Source organism: Strix aluco, chromosome 7, assembly GCF_031877795.1.
Source record: "Strix aluco isolate bStrAlu1 chromosome 7, bStrAlu1.hap1, whole genome shotgun sequence".
Lineage (NCBI taxonomy): Eukaryota > Metazoa > Chordata > Aves > Strigiformes > Strigidae > Strix > Strix aluco.
This window is the reverse complement of record NC_133937.1, coordinates 30,076,885-30,102,112: the sequence shown is the minus strand read 5'-3', so window position 1 is coordinate 30,102,112 and position 25,228 is coordinate 30,076,885. Positions and strand designations below refer to the sequence as shown.

Here is a 25,228-nt window from a genome sequence, read left to right as displayed (position 1 = left end):
GAGTGGGGAAACATCAGAATATTCAAACACAGGCAACTTATCATAACGCAAAAGTCTACAGCAGACTCCCTCAGGATCTTTTCATCGCAGGATCAAAGGGCACAAGAAGAACAAAGAGTCAGCTAAAGTGATACAAATGACCAAGATGGAAGAACACGACTCACTTCAGATACAGAAATGTTTAATGGCGTTAAAGTGCTACTTTAATGGGGACCATATGCTAACATTTAAACACAATTCCACTGCACTGCTAAATATGGTTGTCTTTATTTTTTTTTATTTTCTCTTTTTGCCCAGCCCTACCTAAAACAATAAAATAAAATCTAAAGGACTGAAATTAACAACTCATTCAAATCAGCAATAAGTTATGAATTTTATAAAGCATTTTTTCCTCTTTTTTTTCTTAGTAACGAGGGGTAGTTAAATTACTTAAGGATATACAAAGTTTCAAACAATGCCATAGGTGAGGACTCTATTAAGGTTTTTAAAACTTGGAGAACAAAATAATCCTGGCCATTAAAAAGACAAAAATAAAAAAAGCAAAGCCCTCAAAGTGCAGGTTAGAATGCTCGTCTCCGAGAAAATTAGAAAACATTCGCTATAATAGCTCTTAACAGCACCTGCACAGATAAGATGGCAAGGCCCTTGGGAACAGGACGTGCAGTCAAAACGTTACATTAACATGAGAGACGTGCTGAGCTTAACTAGTTTAACTACTGGACTGAAACTTCAAAAGTCAGCAAAGGGAATGATTCTAAAAAGAAAACCGAAGAAACCCCCACCAAACCTGGCCTCTTCCAGCTAGCACAGCCTTCATCCATTGTGTGCATGGCAAAAAGCATCTTTGCATTTCATTGGGTCAAGTGCTTCATCAAAACAGAGATCTTTTCATGGCATAAATTCATATAAAAGACATCTAAGGTTTCATATGGACAAGCTCTAAAAAGACGCATCAGACTTGGGGTGTTTTCCCTCCCAACACATTTACAAATGTTTATCAAAAAATCTCTTCAAATAAAAAGGTCATAGTGGCTCAGTATCTGGGCATGACTTTCTGGCATATCACCTCTCGTATGTGCTGGTTTCTTTCTGTCCTCAGCTGGTTTTGTGCCTGCGTATGAGCACGCATCTACCGGGAGATCTGCTGTCAGTGTCACAGCCTGAGGCATGACACAGCCCACGATGTGCTGGTAGATTACAAGTGTGCACCTCTTGCTTTAGCCACGCATCAGAGGTACTTGCTTTTTAAATGATGTCCAACAGAAAGCTGAGCTGAATGGTGTTCTCTCCTGAACATCCCTCTTTGCTGCCCCTCTCTCTCTGGGCACAGAATGAGATCTTAATCATTATCATCACTGTTATTCCTAGGCTAGGTAAGCCTTCTTAAGATTTCCTAGTACATTACGACAGCATTGGATTGTGCTAAACTGTAGGACACGGTCCTTTTAGGACCACAAAAGCTCTTCTGAAGGGCCTAAACTAGGTTACTCAACCTGAATGTAATATAAGAAGTTCTGACAGTTCTCAGATCTCATGACAGAAAGAGAGGGATGAGTCTCTAGTATCCTCTTTCAAACAAATAAATTCAAAACAAAGTGTTTCATCACTAAGGTCCCACAGAAACAAACGGATTTTACTGACTTCAAAGGGACTAGTGTTTGGTCTAACTTTTTGCCAGCAGGAATTGGGATTGGTAACATGACCAAATGAACACATCTGGGTTTCTGTGGAGGCTTCCTTTACCCAAAAAGCTTTATATACAGGTCTCTCCAGGACTAGCTGTCAATATGTCATTTCTGAAAGAGGATACTGGCATCTAGGACCCAGTTTGATCACCCCAGTGAAATCATTCGCCCTGCACTGTTGTCTCACTTGGTTCTAGGAAGCAAACGAGAGCTTGACACTGGCGCTGGAGTAACCCTCGTCACTCCCAATACTCTGCAAGCTGCTGTGATCATCAATGTCACTGATGCTGGTTGTGCTGATATTGTCCACTTCTCCATGGGAGAACTCTGTGCTTTCAACGTCCACTTCAATCTCTTCTAAAAAGGAAAATAAAAGAAACACACCCAGGTTAGCACCACAAACCCAACCGCTCCCTTCAAGCCAGTGAGCTGCTGGGACTCCCCCAGTCAGGGATGAAGCAGCAGTACAGCAGGAAGACTTCCAGAGTTCTCCCTGGAATGGGATGGGCTGTGCATATGGTTTATAAAATGACTAGATACCGGCTTGGAGTATTTTCTTAGGGACATGGCAAAGGGGTTTGACTCCTCCAGCATGCAAGCCACACTATCGGCATAGGTGGGCCACCCCATGCACTGAACTTGTTCTGCTACCTCTTTCTTTGGAACTCTACTACCCCAGTGTTGGAAACAAAAAGAAACAGATAAAACAAGGGCAACAGAGAAAATGGAGCATGAAGTTACCCCAAAAGATGCTACTTGATTGATATTTTGTTGCCAAAGCTGGGACCACTCATACAGGGTATTACAATGCATTACCATGGGGATCTGGGTTACTCTCAAAGATGCTCAGTGGACTTTAGAACATAGATCTTACTTTTAAGAAAGACTTTGAAAGCAGAGATCTAGTTAACTTGATCTTGGTTCCCATATTGTTTAGGAATTTTCCAAAAGGATCTTTTTTTTTAAAAACTACAGACTCACACCCAAACTATACAGCATCTTTGGGTCCATCAGTAAATACCAAACCACCTATTGTGCCTACATATCTCCACAGCAGAGATATCTAAAAAAAAAAAAATGATCTGAGTTTAGTTAGCCATTCAGATCATCCCTGTCCAGTTTTAACTGAGGAGATGAACTCTATGGGAAGCTTGGAAAAAAAAAAAGGGGTGTGGTATGTGTAGAATTTTAAGAGGCCATTTGCGTGGTTCTGTTTGCTCAGTTATACCACGTCCCAAATACAGAATGACAAGCTGGATGCTGCTTTGCAACATCTGTTCCAGTCCCACTAAGATCTTGTTAGATTTTCCTCTTTGTGTTACCGAGAGATTCAGTAGACCAAAGAGCACAATGGATACCTCAACTTTATCATTAAATATTTAGCCACCATCTTGTGATCACGTTATTTTTCTTAACTAACGCTCTGGCATTTTGGAGAGCTTTTCAGAGAAACAGGTCACTTTAAATGCCACAGAAATCAACTCGACAATAACAACACTTCTTCCAGACTTAATCAGAACTCTTGCAAAATACTAAACTCTTCATATATACATGAGTGTCTGTGTGTGTGCGCATGTGAGCCAAATCAGTAGCCTAAATGAATCTCATGCCCTTGCTTCAGAGTCCTGGGGATTCAGTGCTAGTTCAGCAACACCAACCTCGCTCCGAGTCCGAGCGATCCGAGGAAATGGTAGATCCAATGCTGTCCATTCGTATTCGCTCTATCTCCTGAGGACCCTGTAGTTGTTCCAGTCTTCTCTTTAGGAATCTTTGTTCTCGTTCCAGATTCTCAAGCTGGTGTTGGCTTCTCCTCTCAGCCTCTTCAAGTTTCTGACATGATCAAATATGACTCAATAATTAGTTTTATCCTCTTCTCCTTCCCTCTCGCCTCCACTGCCCAGCCACCTGCTTTGCTTAGACCTTCCCAGTTCCCAGAAGGATTTAAGCTGCAAAAGAGCCCTGAACAAAGCTGCCTTGCAGTTTCCAAGAACAATGTCATCTCCTCACATCTTTTCCACCTCCCAAGTCCTGATATATCCCATACACATTAGTATAAATATATACAAGTATATATATTATATACACATATATATACACACACACATTAGTATAAAAAAAAAATCTCTGAGGACAGAGCCTCTCTCCAGGGGAAAGGATTTGAATTGTAGCAGTTTGTGGGTCATTTCACATGGGTTCAGCCATGCATTACCAAATCTGTCCACGAAGGGGCCTCAATTGCTTTAACCAAACGAATTCAGGGTTTGTTATGATCCACTGTAACATAAAAACGTGCCCTGGGAGTTCTGTGTTCCTTGCTGCATGGTTTAGTAGGATTTCTCAGAAACAGTTTTCTATTCAGTAAGTGATTTACATAACCTACTACAGATTTCTTTGATCACAGCTGGGAAATCTACCAGGGCACTGTTCTTTGTTTCCTACAACAAGCACATTGCATAAGGAGGAGTCATTTCAGGCTAACTCTGTCCCTTCAGCAGTGCTTTTTCTCCTTCACCACCCATCCTCCCTCCCACTATCCTGACCTGTGACAAAGTATTTCAGCCTCTTCCAGATACTGACAATGCTGCATTTTCTTTTCATGCTTCGCTTTGCCAAAAGTGAATCTAGAAGAGCGCTGGGCTAGCTGGCAGGTTCACACATGAAACCCCAGCAAGCTAACCCTGTCTCACACTCTTGTGGTTTGTGCTAATGCTTCGGCAGTGGAAATTCACTAGCACATCAGAGAAAAAAGCTGTATTTCCCATCAAAATGCAGTCATTCAATAGTAGGTATGTTTTTCTTTAAAGAGATGCAGCTGTCAGCGAATGATCACAATACAGAACAAGATGCCTGCTCTCCAAATCAATCATTTCTGTAGTTAACAGAGTTCATTATGGACTCTTCTAACAATGTGGCTTGTAGTAATGATAAATGATTAACCAAGGGGGCAAGGCTTGCTTGCCTTTTTTTGTTTTGTTTTGTTTTTAAAAAAGGTGTTAGTCTCCTTCAACAGAGTTACTTCTAGGCAGCAAGAGTGAGCAATTGAATTGCACTTCCCAACAGCCCTGACTGAAAGCAGCTGGAAGAGCAGCTCTTACCTTGATATGTGCTTTGGCTTTGTTGAGCAGCCCAAGCGTTGTGTGCCTGGTGCAGTCTGGTCCTAGCGGTATCAGAACTTTTAAGCGTTCTAGACACAGGCGGAGGTGAGCTCGGCTGCAAGGGGAGAAGAGGAGGATCAGAACTATGCTTTCAGAAAAGGAATGTCATTTCCTTCTCTACTTCCCTCCTACAAGGCAGCTTCCATGATTCCCTCTTTCCACACATCACAAGATTCCCCACAGGTACCAGGACAGCCTGCCACTAAAAACTATTTACACTGCAAACATCAGCTGCTCACCAATACCTGCATTATTGCTAACCTCTGACAGACACTGTTTATTTTCTTCCTGTCTGAACTGATAATCTGACTCATCTGGATGAACTTTGTGCAGGGTCAAGGCACACAGGCAAATGGTACAAGTTATTGTGTGGGTTTCCTCTCTCTCAGCTATTTGCTGTCTGTTTTGCTGAGAACTTTTGTGAAAGCAGTTTCAAACAACTGCTACCCCCTGCACACTTGTGTATTGCTGGTTCACGGCCATTTGCTATGAAACTGAGCTAAGTACAGTCTTTTTGCATAAAATTAAGATGATCAATGAGAAAAATGGTCAGTCCAAAACACCCAAACAATCCCTGCTGGCAGTTAAAGGAGCTAGAGGGATGGTAGTTCCCAAGAGCTCCTACTCCCTCCTGGGCCGAGGTCTGAAATGCTGCCCAGGGTGCAAGGTCTGTGGGAACAAGGGAACCCAAGACCTTCCCCCAGGCAGTTTTCTGATCTTGGCTCACACCTACAAAGACAGGCTCAAGCATGACAGTGTTGCTGAAGATATGAGCCATTTTCTGCAAAATATGGAAATATGTTCTGAGGAAAATGGTTCAGGGAGCAGTGGCAAAGCACATCGTCCTAAGGCTGCACAGGAAAACTGTTCCTGCTGTCTCCTCCTCTGTATCATGTATGCGGGAATGAACAGCAGATTTATGGAAAACTATCAAGTGTGGGTTGCCTTTTTCCCCTCCCTCTCTCTTTCCCAGACATTAATGATTTATGTCCAAACTTGTCATCCCAATCAATAACACCATGACATCAGCTCCACCATTCACATGCAAGAAACATGGGTGTAAGAGAGTCCTGAAAGCCTATCCCAGCCCCTGCTCATGCACAAAGAAACTGAATCTTAGCCCGATCCATCTCAATGCAGAGGAAGGAAAAAAAAAAAAAGAAAAAAGAGGACAGACAGTTCATTTCCATTTGTTTTTCAAATTCACTATTGCACCCGGTTTGAAAGGGGTGGGGGAGAGGAGTCTGTAATCAGGCAATTATGTCAGTGACAAGCAAGGATGATTAAGGGTGGAAGGGTCAGGGGGTTTGCTGATGAACTGTCAGCGCAGGGGAGTGTTCACTAGCGGTGCTGGAGTGTGAGCTCCTCACTGTTTCTATTATAAATCTCTTTACGAAGGGTCCATCATTCTGTCTCAATGATGGAGCCTTCGTAAAGAGAACGAACAGCCACAGGGCTGCATATGACCAGCAAGGACCTTGAAGAACACGTGTTTTTCATTAAATATTAACAACTGGAGGGGTGGTGAGAGGGAAATCATAACCCAAAAATCAAACTGAAAAAATAGTAGTCACATCAATCTCATCTTCTCAGCTTGCTCTAGGGCAAACTCCACTGACATTAAATGGCTGATACAGGGGGATTTTTCCTACCTGGAAGCCCATTTTCAATGTAGAGCTTGATGAACAGGAGTTGTGTGCACCCACTGTGGGTGTTTGCCCCAAGTCCAATGATGACCTGTAGGGCCAGCAATGAAAAAGCATTGCTGGTTCACACTGGCACTATAGCTTATGTCATCCCAAGGAGACTGGACACTGTCTTCTTGCAGCTCGGGAAAGGAAGAGGAGGAGTATCTTGTGGTTAAAGACATTCTGGGTTTTGAACCCATTTTTGGCTATGTCACAGATTTCCTGAACGGCCACAGAGGCAAGTCACTGAGTCAGAGATGTCAGAGCACAGGCATCAAGCTGCAGCGCAGAACAGCACGTGTCTCTTCATGACACGAGTACGAGCACCAGCCATACACTTCACCTATGGGATCAGCCCAAGTTAAAAATGCAGCTCGAGTAGAGCTCAAGATGTGTGCACAGATCTGGGGGCTGAGGAGAAGGGCTAGTTCCACCTAATAGGGGACTTACTGCATAGTACTTGCTACAGGTAGGGACCACAGACTCCCCCCTGTCCTGCTGGGCAAGGGCAGCTTCCAGCCTATGGGGAAAACTGAATTATTTGTGCAACAGAAAACAAAAAGTTTGGGGAATCAACACCTAACCAGTGTCAAACATATCACAGGACACTCCTGAATGCAGGGAGAAATGGACAACACTTCTACAGCCTGAGCTTTGGGCTCAGTCTCAGCACGGGATGTTTTATCAGGAACCGGGAAAGGCGCTGCACCAGGAACTGCAATTCCTGGAACCAGCGATCGGCTTCGGGCATGAGCAAGCACTGTCTGGATTGCTGAGACAGCAGTTAAAAGGATGGCACTGATCTGCCACGTCAAAAGCTAGGTTACGTGCACACTCAATGAGTTAAGCACCTGAATGCTATATGCAATGTTTCAGCCATATAATAAAACCCCGGACACTGAAACCCTTCCTTCTGTGTCCCAGGACCATGGGGTGGATCAAAGGTTACTGCACTCTGTAGGCCCTGACAAGGGTAGGGAGAGGACAAAGCAGTCAGAAGGTCTGTCCTCATGAGGACACTGGAAAAAGCTAGCAGACTTACTTCTCCAGCATGCATGGCCCCAGAGGGGACATTCCCCCAGTTCTGGATCCCCATGTCGGCTCTCAAAGCCCAGAAGTTTGGCCCAGGCTCATGCAGATGGTTTTCAGAGAAGCCACTCCTGGCAGCAGCTCTGCTGGCTGGTCGCCAAAGGCCACGGCTCGCAGCAGGGGTGATGGCCTCTGCCGGCACACCAGGCATCAGGAGCGAACGCCTGCTTGCGACAGAGGCTGTGAGCGCGAGCTGATAAGCTCACAACAGCACGTAGCACGGCTCGGACAACGAGCATGCTGCAGGGGCAGGTGGCGATGGCTGAGCCACGGCAGGTTTGTAAGAGGTTTGACCAAAGCAATCACTTCTGTGCTGCTATTGGACTTTCCCCTTATTTTGCACTCAGAGCTGAGCCACACTGAGTTTTCACGCCAGTGCAAAGGTTAAGCGCATTTCTATCTCCAACCACAGGCTAATGGAGGGAAATGCACAGGGCTTTACATGAGCATACCGCAGTGGGCCTGCCACGGTGCACAGGCTGGTGCAGGCCAGGGACAGCCAGGTCCTTCAGTCCCCGCAGTCACCTCTCGCTGCTGGGGATGACACCGCTGAGGAGCCGCTCTGGAGCTCCCTGGCCCAGTGCAGCTGGGATAGCCCGCAAACCATCCTGGCACACAAGTGTGTTGCTTGCTTTCAGAGAGATCAGATCAAACAGTTTCCCCAGCTCTCTCCCCTCCGCAGTGTTCAACACTTAGCCTTTTTATTTTTAAAATCTAAGCCAGTCACAGTCCCTGACCTCTCTCAACTTCCAACAGCCTGAGCAGATCGTGATGGGCTCTTAAACCACAGAGCACACAGGCATGTCTGATGCACTGATGGGTGGCTTCAGTAAAACCCAGAAATAAAACTCCAGAGCTCAAAAGCATCACAGCAAACGTAGCTAAAAGACCATTTCAGAGAGAAAGCAATGACAAACCTATTAATCTTTCTTATCAAGTCCTGGAGCTGTACCTGGACAGTTGTAATCCCACATGTCAGGCCATGCTGCAAATGTCTTTTCCCCTTGTTTACCTGGACTCTATTGCAACGTGGCTTTGACAATGCTGCAGGCTCTTGTATTCAATGAAAATACCAGCATTGTGCAGGCTCCAGACAGAGCCAGACGGCTTTCCATGTAAACCACTGGATTATGCCAATATTTGACGCATCTGCCAATATCTGGAAAAACAAGTCTAAATGCTCATATTGTTATATAACAGAGAAACAACTCGGGCTTGGCGCGAACGGCTGCTGCCTCTCGCTGCCTTGATCCCAGGGAAGACAGAGATGACAGAAGAAGAACTCCAGTTTCAGACAAGGCTGAAGCCTTTGCATGCTAGCTGCAGGGGAGACGGGAGAAGCTGGAGTCCTTTCTTCTGTCTAAGTGGTCTTGGAAAAAATCACGCTTGCACAGCAGCATCCTGAACACACGGTAAATGCTGGATGTGCTGAAGAAGGAATCCACAGAGGATTTGAAAGGAGGGGGCTCTCCTCTTTCCCAAGAGATCAGCCTGGTGCCCCGCTCTTGCTCAGCCTGATAAGGGGGAAGACTGCTGTTTGAGATTCCCATGTGGGGTATCAGGGTGGTCATAAAAGACGCAAAGCACCCGAGAGGCTTCAGAAAACCAGAACCTAACACGCACCTCTCTGTCCCAAAGAGCTGAGGACAACCTTTCATCCTTGTCTACCTGGCAGCTCTGGCTAGGACAGAGCCCCTCTGCCACTTCTGCTTTCTCCCCTGTGCAGGACCAGGAGGAGCCTAAAAGCAAGTTCCTCTGGGATGTGGAGGGCAAGCAGAGTGAGAATGCCCTCTCCTCTCTGCCAGGAGCTACTGTGGGAAAAAGGTACATCAGCTCCTAAACAGACAGGCTAGGAGACTGAACCAGAAAAGGGATGAGCAAGCTCAGCAGCCCCATAGCTGTACCAGCTGATCCACAACAAGCTATAAGTGGCTGCATGTGGAAGAAGGGGGTGCTGGCCACTGAAACAGCAGCCCCACTGCTACCCACTGGACACGTGCTGTTCCTCCCCCTTTTCCTTTGTGCCTGTGTGAGGCTTTCTGACTGTATTCGAATTACCTACTTCTCGCCCCTCAGCTCCCCTCCAAGCCTGAGCCCCTGGGCCCTCCGTCCTGAGCCTCTATCAGAGCACAGCCTGGCCCTTGCTCTGTGCAGCCCCTCCTTGCACTTGGCTCTGCCTGGCTGCAGAGGGCTGTAATTTCACAGCCTGCTCTCCTCTCTGGCTCCCAATGACATCATCCACTCTGATTATATAAAGCACAGGGAGGAAGCCTTTATTTATGCGTGCTTTTTGCTCATAGCTTCATCTGTCTCACTGTACAACACGCACCCAAATCCCACTGCAGGGAATGGGCTCCCTTCTGCCTGGATCAAAACTGCAGTGCAGAAAAAGGTGTGGGTGCCAAAAAAATTTCCCCATTTCCTTCCCCCACTCCTCTGAGGACATTTTTGAAGGGTTTGGGTAGGAATCAACTTACCCCACTGCTCTGCACCACAACAAGCTGGGCACAAAGCCACCAGCCTCTTCCCTGCCTGAGAAGTCCCCAGAAAGCTGAGGGACCTGTTGTGGCATCTCCAAGCCTTGTGTCTGCTGGTCACAAACCAGCTACACAGGAACTAGAAACCTACCCACCTTCAACACCCAGGGAGCCCCCTGCCAGGGCCAGCCCAGGGCTGCAAAGCCACCGGCAGGTTCCTTCCCTGGGCCCTGGTGGGCTCACGCAAACCCCTGCGCACCCCCTGCCAAGTGGGTGACCCCCCGCTTGGGTCCATCCTCCTCTTGCAAATGTTGCAGCAATGGCTGTGAGCACGATGGTCCAGGAGCCACCCCTGAATGTAAACATCCCTGGAGAGACTGCAGCTTCTTTGCTAGGACAAGTTTTGGGTTTGTGGGTTTTTTTTTCCAGTTTTGACCGTGTGCAGAAGCAATGGAAACAGACAAGAAACTTCCTCTGCTGAGGAGTCAGTCAAACACACGTGCACACTCAGCTCTGAAGCAGCAGGTTTACCAGATTCAGCACTACCCCCTTGTCAGACACTGCTGATAGACTTTGCTGAATCAAGGCCCGAACATCTGCAACACACACACGCACACAGACACACTCTCTTCCCATCTTTAAAAGACCAAGCCTCCCTCCCAGCAGGAAATGACCAACTTGCCTCCAGCAGCATTTCAAAATGCTGAATTCTGATTTTTGTATGTTGAAAGAAGGGAGCATCTAAGGGAAAAGAGCATTTCTCAGATATTTTTGTACCATGCCTGCAAGTCTACAGGGCTTGAATTCAACAGTGGATTTAAGCATGTGCTCAACATTAGGAATATCCTCAAGTCCCACTGAAGCTAAATCAGACACTTGATCTTCCAGAGATGTTAAAAAATCAGAACCAAACCAAACGAAGCACCAAAAGAACCAGCAGAAGGAAGACCCTAACATGGAAAAGGACGTCATCATCCTTCCCCTCTTCCCTTCTCTTCCCTCTACACCTTTTCAAAGTCGAGTCTAATTTAACCCTGAAATTAGAAACCACCAACTTTGTTTGGATTTCAGAGCTAATAGATTGCTTAAAAAATTCAGGAGGGATCACTGGTTAAAGAAAGCAATTCCTGGAGAAACGCAAGTGACCCCACATCAATAATTCACTGGACGAGAATGATTTTGAGATAAAAGTAATGAGAAACACATGCAAAAACCACAGGGCAGGGAAAATGGGGGGAAAAATATGGTTTCCTTCTAAAAGCAATTCATAGGTCAGAGGCGTGCTTATCTCTAACAGCCATCATACAACTTGATGTTTTTTCCTTACTCTTGTCTCTAACCCCAGCCCAGCTCTCTCTGCAACGGTATCTGCCCCCTGCTTTACTGAACGCTTGTCTTCAGCGAAGGAAGAGGTTTTGCCAAGCACCTGGATCAGGAATGGCGAGGCAGCCAGGCATGGGAGGCCGAGCCCGTGCTTCCTCTGCTGCAGAGCGTTATGCAAGTGCTGCGAGCCCTCCAGCCACGCGCAATAAAGCTGTGGTGGCATCCAGCCAGCCTGCAATAAACACACTCACACCCGCTCACCCCAATTCCACAGGACACCAGAGACATGTTTTAGAAGGAAATGTGGCTCACAAATATGCAGTTAAAAGTTAATATTCTGCACCTGAGCTGTGAAATCATTCAGAACAAGCCTTGCTTTCTGATTTTAAATCAGGTCTCTTCTCACGATTATTTGTTTTCCTGCATTTGCTCCCGGTTGAAGGAGATACTTGCTCATTTAATGCCTCTTTGTTTCCAGTCAATTTCTACCGATGGCTCTCTGGCATGTAGGAGTATTTGTATTCCAAATGCTAATAAAATGTACCATGAAAAAGTAATTGAAAAAAGCGCCTTTAGATCTTTACATTTTTTAAAGCCTTTCTATCATTTAAAATAAACAAAGAAATGAAAATTTAGGACTGACAATAAAAAGACTTGACAATGTATTATAAAAGGAATTTAAAGGAACAAAAAAAAGTTCTATGGGCAGCATTTTCAGCCTGATCTTAACCATACCAGTTCTGTCTGCAAAAGTTAAAGATGAACATGTACCCAACTGTATTCTCAAATCAAGGGCAGATGAGAAACAAACACCACAAATGAAGAAACCTATGATTAAACAATAGCAAGAGCAATAATAGTAATAAAAACAAAAAACCAAGGCAATGCAGCTTTTCAAAGTCACACAAATCAATGCACCTCTGCCTGGTGACAAGCTATGTAACAGGGAGATAATGGGTGCTACAGTGCTCCAGAAAGCAGCATCCTGACTCAAGCCAGTAAGTGGAAACGAATACAAACAACAATGTATTGATGCACTCTGCAACAGCGGCGTCTTGTCCAAAGGCCACCTCAGTCACAAAACCAAGACAAGGTACAGTGGGAAAGGAAGTATCTTAACAAACAACTTAAATACTTGGAAAAAATGGCCAGTTTTGTCACAAACCCCTCTCCACACCTGCAACAGAAGCTGCAAGCCTTAAGATAAGCATAAAGCAAGGACTTTAACTTAAAATATACTGCCCACATTCTCCACTGTAACCTTTGAAAGAAGCTGTCCTACAAACCCTGCCCTGACTGTCCCTGAGCCCCGCGTGGCCTTCCACAGCAGAGCTAGCAGTGCACCCCCACAGGCACACAGACGTTACTTCTACCCCCAACTCTCCTAGATGGGCAGACTCATCACTGATTTCAACTTTGGAAGAGCTTCAGGCTCTTGGCAAACAGGCTGCAAGACCAACAAACCTTGTGCCAAGTGGTCTGTTGCCACTGCTGGCCCATTCCAATATGGCTCTTTCTAGCCTACTACTGCAGTCTGGAGGGAGACATGCTCTCCCCACCTCCCTCCATGTCACACAACTGACAAGGTCTCTCCCTTTCCTGAGATCCTTCTAGGTATAAAACTGAGTATTACTGAGAGGGCTCTCCTAATTTTGTCACGATTTTGAAGGCAAATTAATTACTTCAAGGCTTTCCAAAATTAAAAAAGGGGAAGAGAGGGTGGGAGGGAGGGAAATCAGGCAGTCTCCAATCCCTTGGTGAAATACATGGGATCTGGCTGAAAGATTTGGCTTTCCTGCAGGACAGCCCCTCCTGGGCTACAACATGGAGGAATAATGAACACTTTTAGCTCTATCTCCCAAAGGCCAATCAGTTTGTCCATACTGTGCAGACATTAAGTGTAAATCATGTTCAGTGGGTGCAGGGGCTGCCTACAAACACCTCCAGTTATGTGGACACATGAGAGAACTTCCAGGATTCCAGGTCACAGCACTGTGGACACGTCTGTGAACAGGATACTTGTGGAAGTCTCAGGGCCCTACTCTCATCTCAGAGGGCACTTCAGGGAGTGAGGAGGATTGCTCTCATCTCGCATTGAGTCTCTATTACCTTTCCTTTCACTCTGTCCTCTGACCAGCACTGCAAAGGCTGGAATGTTTGCTCTGCTCTGCTATCACTAGCTGTCATCCTTCAGCACGTCCAGGTTTTGGTTTCTGTCCTCTTCTCCAACAGTTTACTGGATTGGAAACTCTTTGGAACAAGAATACATTTGCCAAATGCACTGATATCTAAACAGGATCCCATGACTGCACTCAGAAATTCTAAATCAAGCAGATCCCAAACAATTAGACTAAAGCAACATTATGAACCTGAAGCTGAAGTGATATATTTGGGGTTATTTTTATTCACACAGTAACTTCTGGGCCTTTGGGTCTTATTTGTTGCGTATCTTGAAGTTTTTCTCTTTGAACTAGAGGGCTAGAATACAGAAGCTTCATTTAAATGAATAAAATAATTAAAAAGACCATCTGTAGCCCCATGACTTCCAAAACCAGGATGCTTAAAGGAATGGCAAAAAAACATTTGAATACTGATGCTCACAGTGTAATAAAAATGATACTATTTTGGAAGGTGCCTCCTCCAGAATGAACTCACAGCTGTTCAGTAACATGACTGCTCATCCTTTCCTAACCCCTTTGATCTTCAGAGGCACCAATGAGACAGACTACTTCAACTCAGCAGGAAAAGATCAAATATAACAGCCTGTGCTTCACAATGAAAAGGTGATGAGAGCAGGATAGGTGGCCATCTGCCCAGCAGAGGAATGGAGTCAATCAATGCCTGGCATTTTCTCTCACCCCTTCATTTTCATCCAGATCTAGCACCGAGCGCTCAGTGCCCGTTCATTAGTTTCTCTTCCCTCCTCCCAGATCCTCTATGTCTTTCTTTGAAAGCAATTTGGGCAGTTGTTAAGAGATGTCAAATAGCAACAGATGCTCTGGAGCAGTGTCTATTATTATTTATCAACATTAATCCCCCCTAAAATTACATACTGAGGACCTACTATTATTGATCTTGGCCATTAGCCATAAAGTATTTTAATCCCTGGTAAATACAATTAACTGAACTTTACTGTAGCACAATACATGATGTTACCAGCTAAACTCCTTTTAGGCTGAGCTGTGCTTACAACAGCATGCTAAACTCTAGGGCCATCACAGGCCATAAATGCTCTACATCACACTCTCCTTCTGACTTAGAAGCACAGCCTAGCTGCCGCCGGTACGGTCCATCCAGGTATATCTTGCATAAGATCATTTGGCATCAACTTTTCAATCATGCTCACTGCCAACCATGCAGGTATCACAGTTGTGCTACCCTGGCAGCGAGATATGGTTACAATCCTGCATCTGACTATCAGAGAACATGGAAAGCAAGCTGTAAACATCAATGTGCAACCCAGGCTGGTTAATTATAAAGTCCCAACTATCCCAGTCTAATAAAAACTCCATCTTTGTTAAAAGGTGGTTAAAAATAGACCTGCTCTTTAAATAGCCAACAGTGTCCTGTGCCCTCATTCTCACTAATACCATTAGAATCATCCTTCTAGGGATATGCAGTGCTCTCACAGCCGCAAAGTCTGGTGATGCTGCTCCAACCAGCGCAGCGTCCTCCTCCACACCACCAACATGCCTGCAAAGCAGCTGTGCCATTCATCAGAAACCTGCTTTGCTGAAGAGGAGGCAGTAACCTGCTTTGCTCCGACCTACGGATTTTCAGCTTTACTGCTAGAATTAGGTCACTGGCAAAGATAGCCAAGATTTTCCAAACTCGCCAGCTATTCTTGGTTATTCTGTTCAGAGGTTTCCTGGCTAAGCACCGTGCCTTTGAAAAGAAATGAGGAGGGATTTCAGGCTCCTGCAAGGTTTCTGCAGCCAGGCACAGAGAAGCAGGGATGCTCTCACCCCATAATCCTTAACTGCCTCTAAAACTGCCAGGCAATGGAAGAGCTCTCCAGTTCAGATCTACTACCACCAAGTCCTTGCAGTCTCTCAAGGAGAAATCAAAGATGGTGCACATCAGAAAATGGATGAATTGGCAAGAATATGCAGAGACCCTTGAAGACTACCTGCCTGCACTGATCCTGGAAGAACCTGAGACACCAGGCAGCTGGAGAGTGCCCCTGGACTGGTGTCCTGGCTACAGTGGAAGAGCTACCCATGGTCCACAGGGTGCCCTGCCAGTAAAGGCATAGACAGTACCCTAAACCAGAGCCTCTGCTTCTTCCTAACACTGCTGAGACCCTGGACTTTGGTGCCTACTAAATATAGTCAGGTTTTAAACTAGTAACGCCATCAACCAGTTGAAAGAAGCAAGCATTTGCTTTGTAAGATAGATGTTTGTCCATCAGTGAAAGAGTAAAGGATGCTACCAACTTGTTATTTGGGAAAACATATTTCCTGTTTTCAAAATAACAAGTGGGGAACATGCTGATACCAAGAATACATTCTGATCTGATACTAGAAGTTATTTTTGTCATCAACATTTTTTTAAACTACACAGGTAAGCTATTGATAGTAGAAGATATTTTTACTGTTCATTAAGATGGGACAGTTTTTCCACTCCATATATTTCTTTTTCTGAAGTTATATTCGAGTTTCCTCACCTCATGGAAGAAAATTGTAATTCCCGATGAAAAAATAATTTAAGAATGTGACCATCTGAAATACTTGTTTACACAGAATCTTCTATGTCAGAAGGAAAGCATGTGCTCTTCATCTAATACGTCTTCACACTGTCAGAAATATTTAAGGAGTCATCAAATATCTACTGTACCTTTCAGGTATAGAGGGCATGCATCTGGAACAGAGGAAGCAGTGCATGTAATTTCACCTTGTAAAATTATTTTAAATTTAACCGCAGACTTCCCAGGAAAAAGGAATTACCAGCCAAGGTCACTATCGGATGTATGTTTGGAAAAAAGCACTAGGAAGGAGACGTTAAGAGATCCTAGCACAATTTTTTCCTATTGGATATGGATTTTTGCGCATAAAGAACAGCAATACTGTATTTCAAAAGGCTAGCAGTTAGCAAATGTTAAGTGACAAGCAGTTTTAACTCAAGTTAACTATGTATGTTACTCAGCAGGGGAACCTAACAAAGAAGTATAGCTCCCAGCATGATGACACCAGAGGAGTCATGTCCTGATGTCATACATACAGAGATACCAGGAAAGAAAAGGGTTTTTGAAAGGAGTTACCAGAGTGTGAAAACACACAGTTGCTTCTGCTTAACTGGTGTGATGTGCTAATACAATCTCATTGTCAATACAGTTGTTCCAAAAAGGAGCAGGGTTTATCACCTAGAAAACTAAAACTATAAACTTCAGGGGGAAAAAAACAACAACAACACAAAGCCCCTGTCTTGCCCTTTCCCTTCAACGATCCTTGACACCTTCCTTGCATTTTCTTTCTCTCCTCTTGGCATGTGTGAAGGCTAAGAGATGTAAGACTACTCAAACTTCAAACAAGGAAAAAGCATGAAGCTGGCCACTTGGAAACCATTTCATTGGGCAGGAAGCAAGACAAAATATATCCATAACACATGAAAATTGCTTGATTTTTTTCAGCTCAACTACAAAACTCCTAATGCTTCCAAAAGGGCTCAAAAAGTCATTACATTAAGCACAGGACACTCTACCTAGCGGACTCTCGATCAACTGGAGAAGCTCATTATGACCTCTGCCTGGGTCAGCAATGCCACAAACGGATATAATTTTAATTCCCCCAAACCAAGACCAGTTGTAGTTGAGTAAACTAACATTTGTGGGAGGATTAGCTGCCTTACACTCGCTTTCTCTGTATTTTCCCAGCAGGAGAAGGGTTAGGATCCAAACTGGGAACAAACCAGACACTGAAAGGTTCATGGTTTGTTTCGGAAATAAAAATAATTAAAAAAAAAAAAAAGAGGAACTGGAATACCTAGTCCTCTGATTTGGTGGAAAATGGTTTCCATGTGCTCAACTGTCAGGACAATATTAAGAAAATAACCACATCAGTTTACGGAAATACCTGCTGTGGCACTGCATTATAAGCACAATCACACCCCTCCTTCCCTGTTATTTTGTAGTACTTATGTCACTCACAGGATCTCATGACTTTAGGCAAGATAAATTACTGCTTCATGGCCAGATTATTTTCTATACAGCATCTCATCCTGGGCTCACTCCTTGTTGGTTTCAAAAATCACTGGTGTTAAAAATAATTAAAAAACAAGGAAAACAACAAAAAAAGATAATTTTCACCACAAACCATTCACCTGGGGAGAGGCTGTGGTGGGTTTCCTCATCATGAGAGCCAAATGGCAAACCAGAGGCACAGAATTCTTGACTCTCCTAGTGCTGTGCTAGCCAGGAGCTTGCAGAGTTTGCATGCACTTTCAGGAAGGGTGAAGCAGCAACCAAACAGAGCCGAGATTTCAACTCTCCCCACAAGCAGAAAAGAGTTATGCAGCAGGCAAGACCTTTAAGTGAGAGTCAGGAAACCTGTCTGCAGACAGCTTGCATGACCTCAGGTAAATCCCTTGAGGAACTGAAGCACGCACCGCTCATCCACAAAATGGAGCTAATCCTAAATCCTTCACGGAGTACTGCACAGCTAAATCCACTCTTGGTTTTCAGGTGCTCATGTAGCTCAGCAACAACACTGGTATGTGAAGTGCCTAGAGAGCAGGACACTTTGGGAAGCTAATTCATTCAGCTTTCTCTGCTAGTTAATAACGGCCAGAGTACAAGATGGCCACACTTCTCAAAATGGATCAATAAGCCCTCACTGCTCCCCCTCATATATGCAGCAAAAAAACCTGAGGTCTCCTCTTACCTCTGTCCCAAGAAACTCCCAAGACGGAGTTTCAGCAAAGTTCAAAGGAATTTTGTCAGAATCAGGACGACAAGATGGGCTGTATTGTTGACTTCGCAATCAAGCAGTCATAAAAGTTTTTATTTCTTCAAAACCTTTAGTTTCTGATGTCCCACTGTTAATCCAATGCACCCAGAAGTTTATGATTTAGGCCCCATTAAAAAAAAAAAAAACACCAGAGTAGCTCAGACATCACGATTTAAAAAAATCAAACATAAACACCTACATAGGATGCTTCCTTCTCTTTCTGTTTTTTAAATACATAGGTTACACTGGCTCATACACTGCTTTTATGCAGTGGATAGAAAACACTTAACTCTGGCTAGGATTCGAGAATTGCAGAATCTCACCAGAGTTGCAGTGGAGGTTACAAAAACTGGCAAGATTAATCGTATTTTTCACTTTAAATAACAGAACAGTTTTAACACATACTCCTTCAGAAAGAAAAAAAAAAAAGCCTTTCAGAAACTTACGCAATTTGCTTTCCCTGGATAGCTGAGGGGAAATGCAAGGCAGCGCTGTCTGCACAGACCTGAGAGCCAGCTCGGAGGACTTATGGGAGTCCCCTACTTCTGTACAACAGCCTTCCACTTCGACTATGGCTAACCATTTACAATATGCCCAACCCACAGTATAATCCCCTTTCCACTCTGCTCTTTCCCCACCACATGTATTTTTATCAGAGATCACCAAGAAAAAAACCCACAACTTAAAGAAACTCCAAGAGACCCTCATGACTCCAGACAGCCTTCGCATGTTTTCCTGAAATATATGACACCAGATATAAGATTACTCTTCTTCTCCCCCTTTGCAATCCCTTCACTGAAACGCATCCCCATATGGGCTTTTTCCAGTGAACGCCAGGCCTGTAAGCTGCTTTTCCAAGCCAAGAAAAGTTTAAAAGAGGTCACGCCACAGAGAACAGGCTTTGCACATTTCCTAAGAGGGTCATATTACGTAGAATATCCACCAGAGACAAAGCATTCCCATCCGGTTTCCCACTTCTTTTGGCATCAAAGTTGCTTTTCTGGGTAGGTGAAGTGGCAAACACATGCATTGGGAAAAGGAGAGATGAGTATTTTTTCCCCCCTATTTGCTTATCTCAGCCAGAATTCCTGAGCATGCTTCTAGGGTCTAACAGAGCGATTCTTGCTATGAAAACTGATTACTATATTCAGCGTTTGGGACTCTCCCCTTCACACACACAGAGGCAATCTTTGGATGGCTTTTTTTCTCCCCTAGAACAATGCCAAAATCATTTTCTCTTAGTTAGACATTAGGAAGAACTTCCTAGCGGTAACAACAGTTAATCAGGCCAATAGGTTGCACTGCCTCCCTCCACAATCCTGCTGTTAAAGGCTTTTAAGGCCACACTAGATCAGCATCTGTCAAGAAAGGTTTAGATAGAGCTTATCCTGCCTTGGGGCCAGGGGACAGACTGAATGAGCGCTGCAGGCCCCTCTCAGCCCCATCTTTGACAAAACACCACAGCTTCACAAAATGCCACGTATGTCTGAAGAGTGCAGTTTCTTGACCTCCTTTAGGCACAGGGCCTGAGCCAGCTGCAGGGGCAGCAGGGGCTGCATGCTGCATCTCTGGAAAGGAAAGGGGAACTTTGCCTCTCTGAGCTATGACCCTGGTGACAGGGCAGAAGATTTGCTCTAGAGCAGCAATGGTTGCTGCTGCATGCAGCTGGAAAACAGCAGTAATGCCACGTGTGTGGGAGCAGGTAGGCAAAGTAAAAGGGAAGATCCTGAGTCAACTGCAAGGCACAGTTTTCACTAGCAGAATGAGACAATCCCCTGCTGTGTGGGTTGGCAAGGAAAGGACAGGAGCAAAGCAAACAGGACGGGTTGCAGGAAAAAGAAACCCCCACACCAAGCCGCTGAAACCAGTTACACCCCAGTCACCCCAGTGAGCTTCTCTACATGCAGCTATGCAGCTGCAAACACGGAAAAGGGCAGCCAGCTCTGAGGAGCGCCAGGATCCAGCCTATGAGAAACACTGGAAACAAACACAGATCAAAGGGAAACACCAAGCTGTATACACAGCTGGGGCTGTCTTCCCCTGTTAAGAGAGACAGGCACATAGATTTTAACTGCAAGCTCTTTGTGTGTCCTTGCACGTAACTGTGTGCATCTGTGCAAATGCGAGTACTCCCCCCACATTCAGCCTCTTGACATTACCAAAGTGTAGCTAACGAATGGTATTTTCCATGCTGTATGTGAGATTCACATACAGCTGGGCAAAACCTGACCGGGCAACTCGCAACTCAACCCACCCCAGGGAACAAGGCCAAATTGGTGGGAATGAAAGACATGGGAGATACAAAGCAACCACTTTTTATCCTCTGATTTCTACATTAAACCTGTTACATCACTTCTCCTTTCAGAATAACTCATTTGAAGAATTTCACTGAGTTTCCAGGAGCAGAACACTTCCCATTTAAGGGCTGGACTTTGGCCATGTGGAATTATAGTGAATTATCCCAAGCGTTCAACAGATTGTGTCTTTAAGTAGCACTGGAAAGTCCCTCCTGGGAGGAAAACGTGGAGGACACATCACCCAGAACTTCCTGGGAGAGACAGAGCAATCCCTCCCGCACAATCCAGCTGAGTGAAAAGAGCAGAGAACACACTGCAGTAGCAGATGGAAATGCTGGCAGCTGCCGGTTCTCAGGTCCTGAGACACTCTTGGCTGACCAGGCTCTTCAAGGCTAGGGACAGCCACAGTGAGCTCCTCTGGGCTGATCTCACCTCTGAACCTGCCTGTTCTGTTCCTTTTCTCTCCTGGGCTGCTCACAGGGAGATCTACCGATGCACAAATAAGCAGCAAAATCGAGTCTGGCATCGATTTCCTCCTCCTTTTCACACATCCCCTCCAACGGGTGTGTGGCTTTGCCAGCCTTCACCCTTGTAGAAGGGTCCTTACCCTTTCTCTACAAACACACAAACTCACTTATTCACATGAAGAGCAGCATCTATCAAACACCCTCCTTTCATTGTTGCACTATTTACTGCCCTGGACAGTAAGTTGTTTGATGCAGGAACCCACTGCACTGCTCTCCATAACTGGGCATAACTACAGCACTGCGGAGACAACTAGGGAGGAGCAACAATTGCCCAAGTGAAGGAGCAAGTGTTCATTTGAGAGTCATTAAGAGGTGCCCTTCTAAACGATTCAGGTGCTTTTAGATCTTCCACCCTAGCTCAGCAACCAGCTAACTCAGAGATAGCAGCCTGCACTTGACTTTATAAGCATGACTAAGTTTTGTGCAGCTGTTTACCACCTACCATGATAAAAACCACACCCTTATCATACGAACTGTTATCAGCCTGGACCATGTGTGAACCCACTGATACCATTCACAGAACATTTCTATGAAAGTTAACACTGCATTTCAACCTCACGTCCTGTTTCCACTGGAGGTTTCAGTGCGTAAGCTTTTTTTGTATCAATTTCTGTTATGCCTCCTTCTTTACCTCAGCCCCTCCTGGGCAGAAACCCTTGTACAACAGTTACAAGATCACTATGCAACTGCTACATCCCCTTTCCTGCCTCAACTTCTGTGAGTTGAATATGCTCATTTGCAAAATCACCCATTCACAGCAACGCCTTCTTCATCTTGAGTCTTAAGATACTCAATTTAAACTCCTGGGCAAAAAGTAAGAGCAAGGAGCATCCATCCTTTGCAAAAGCCTTTCATTTTTCCCTAAATAAGTCGTGTTGCTTTCAGAATGCACTCTCAAAGGTAAATAATTAACAGGCAAGAGGGACAGAAAATCTCATTACACAGCTAATGGGAAGTGACGCTCAGGCAGCAGTGTACACATAAAGGATAGCTTCAAAAGACAGCTGTTAATTTTTTTTAATGGAACATTGGGCAGAAGACCCAACTCATCCGTTGCTCTGGGATCCAGGAACTCCTCTGCATTCTTCCAGACTTGAACAAATCCAAAACCTTTATACGAGATTCAGCCTGCATCTGGCAGGCTCAAGTGCCACTTGTGAAAAAGGGGATACTCCAATTTTGCAAATGCACTGTCAGGATTTACCAAACAGAAAACACAAAGAGCACTAGGCAGAGATGTTCTGTATTTCTATACAAATTCAAAATCCCAAGGTACACAGAAAGGGAGGCAGGTAGATGACACCACCTAATGCTATGTTCTGCCACGGCCCTGACTTAGCCCTGTCCACTTTACCCGATGGTTTCATGGGAGGAGAATTCCTGATCCTTGATTGCACATTGCCCATTTAATTGTTTTATGGTTGTCACATGCACTGTCTGGGAGGAAACCTGCCTAGTCTGTTTGCCCACAGCTATGCAAACTGCTGGGGGTGATCAGCACCATTTGCAGCCAGGCAACAACCACAGCAACTGCCAGACGAAGCCCTTTGGGTTTCATTTCCCAGCCAAGGCTATGAATGGCCATTACAGACATGCACTACCCACCAGAGCACCCAGACCAAGGGGCTAGACCATACTGCACCGAGCCCCGCCAGCCTCCCACAGCAGCAAAGCTATCCCTTTGTGCCCCTCTTCTCTTTCCAGAGGGGAGAAGGTGCAAGGGCAGCAAGATGGCGTCACGCAGCACCTCCTGGCCCTGGGCAACACTGACAGGGAGGACGCTGAGGGGGACACATGGAGTGAGCATGAAGTTTTGAAAGAAGCAGAGCTGGGACAGGGGAAACTTTTGTGAAGGAGAGAAAAAGCAAGCAACTGGATGAAGATGTGGATCAATGAAGCAAAGGAGTGGGTTGTTGCAAACTTGCTCCCACTGGCCCATTACTCCAGGCACTGGATCCATATGTGTTTCTGCTCCTCACCTGTTAAATAGGGGTGTCCGACTCTTCCCACCAGCCCCTTGGCATATCTTAAGGTTACAGGTTCTCAAAATTGTGATACTTTGGTACAAATGGACCACACACAGAAAGGAAAATGAGAAACTTCCTTGCCTATATTTCTTATCCCACACCAAATTTCCTTTTGTGTCCCAAGTCTGCATGGGCTATGTTACTATAGTACCCTCAACACACGTCCCAGATACAGATCAGCACACACAACTGTAGCTTCTGCCCCAAGAGTACCAAGTCCTGAAACTTGTTGTTAACAGGTAATCTGTCTCAAAAATTATATTATTATTACCTCATCTTCTCTCAGGCAGCAACTCCCCAAGTGGCTTTTAGCTAGTAATGCTTTCAGGCCCATGAGCAATGTTAGTCACTTGAACAAGAAAAGTTGTTGCATCACAATTTCTGGCTCTTGGCACTTCAAACAGCAGCATCCCCCAGGAAAAAAAAAAAAAAAAAAGACAAAAAAAAAAAAGCTTGCAAAGTCTCCAGAGATGCATTTGGGAGAGAGATGTCAAATACAGAGACCTGACACGACTGAAAACTGAGCCAGGAAAGCCGAATTCTTGACTTCCTACCTGAGGCCAGATTCTTCCCCGGTCCAAGCTCACTGATTACAGAGGGGATTTGCCCAGTCTTTATTTTTTTCAGGACAGCCATAAACACACAGAACTGGACAGGGTTCAGCCTGAAAGAAAACTGCAGCAGCACACCCAAGTAGAAATTCGAGGATACAAGTTTGGGAAGAGATTCAAGAACCAGTGCTGGCAATGATGCACTCCAAATCAGATACCATCTAAGTACATAGGACTGCTTTCATTACACATCCCCAGCAGCTACCAGACCCCCTCCTGGCTCCCTGAAAGCAGTAAATAACCAGTAACGCACCATTTGATACCTCTTCTATTCACTGCTCTGGAAATCTTAAGTACAGGGTGCTGAAAGCAAGAACTCAGTCAGTATATGGGGAGACTTGACTGCAGAGCATGTTTCTTTCCAAGATGGGGGTTTCCTCTGAAGACTCCCTTCTGGGAGGCAAGACAAAAGGATTCTCAGCATCAGACCATTATGGCAAGGCCAAGCAGATTGCGCTGGCAGTTCTTTCTACACTATGGGAGGAAAACACAACAGAAAGTGTCCCTAAAACACATCTTATCGAGAAGAGCTTTGCGATAAGTATCTGTTTCTGAAAACTGGCTTATAACAGTGATTTTATTGTGCAACATTGTTGAAATAAAAACATTTTGCTTTGTGACAGTTTATGCGAAATAGTAGTATTGTTCTTTTTTTCCCTCTTCTTTCTCCAACTGCTATTGGATTCATAAGGGAGGTGCAGAGATCTGGGAGCAGAAAGGAAGGCAGGCATGCATTCACTCTTCACTGCATCACTCTGAATAAAAAAAATAATCATACTGAAACTAGAAATTCTAATATGAGCATACTAAAGGACTTCCAACAAAATGAGGATCATTTTGCTTCCTTCAAATTTTGGCATGGAGATTAACTGTCCCTTTTCAGCAGCTTTACTCAGAGTTCAAAATGTTCTGCTGCCCAGCCAATGTGAAACAAAGCCTTTGCAGACTTTCAGTTGTAAGTGAATCGAAATACTGCTTCTGCACAAGGAGGCACTTTGCGTGAACAAGTGTAGTGGTCAAAGAGACTGATCCCAGTTTTACAGCATCCGACTGGTGAGTTCTCAGAACAATGCAGAGAAATAACTGCAATATAGCAAAAGGTAGACTGACGCTAAACAACGACGACTAAGCCTGAACATACCCCAAAAGAACATCTCTCCGATAGCCTTACTCCACAAACTACAGACTTCACTCTCTCCAGGTTAAGCAAAACCAGGCACAACAGTGTAATAAGTCATCCAGATCTCCTAACTAGAGGAACATGCTTCAGCTCTGCTGAAAATTGTTAGTCCCAGCTGAAATCCACATGACAGAGTCGAAGACAGCTAGCTACCTCCAGCTCTTGTTCCATACTGCCCATGGAGACAGGAGGTTTAGCTACAGTTCCCACAAGGAGCAAGTTGGA

At 44.9% G+C, this 25,228-nt stretch overlaps 1 protein-coding gene across 2 annotated transcripts in view; it reads right to left on the bottom strand.

Annotated features, from left to right (window-relative positions):
- Nucleotides 1-164: 164 nt before the first annotated feature.
- The window catches only part of MXI1 (MAX interactor 1, dimerization protein), a 57,516-nt gene continuing 32,452 nt past the window's right edge, over nucleotides 165-25,228 (bottom strand). For both annotated transcript variants that reach the window (XM_074831242.1, XM_074831243.1), the window contains exons 4-6: nucleotides 4,781-4,895; nucleotides 3,344-3,515; nucleotides 165-2,042 (exon numbers count right to left, since the gene is read on the bottom strand). In XM_074831242.1, coding sequence (XP_074687343.1) covers nucleotides 1,879-2,042; nucleotides 3,344-3,515; nucleotides 4,781-4,895 — 451 coding nt within the window. In that variant the 3' untranslated portion in view covers nucleotides 165-1,878. The remainder of the gene's footprint in view (nucleotides 2,043-3,343; nucleotides 3,516-4,780; nucleotides 4,896-25,228) is intronic.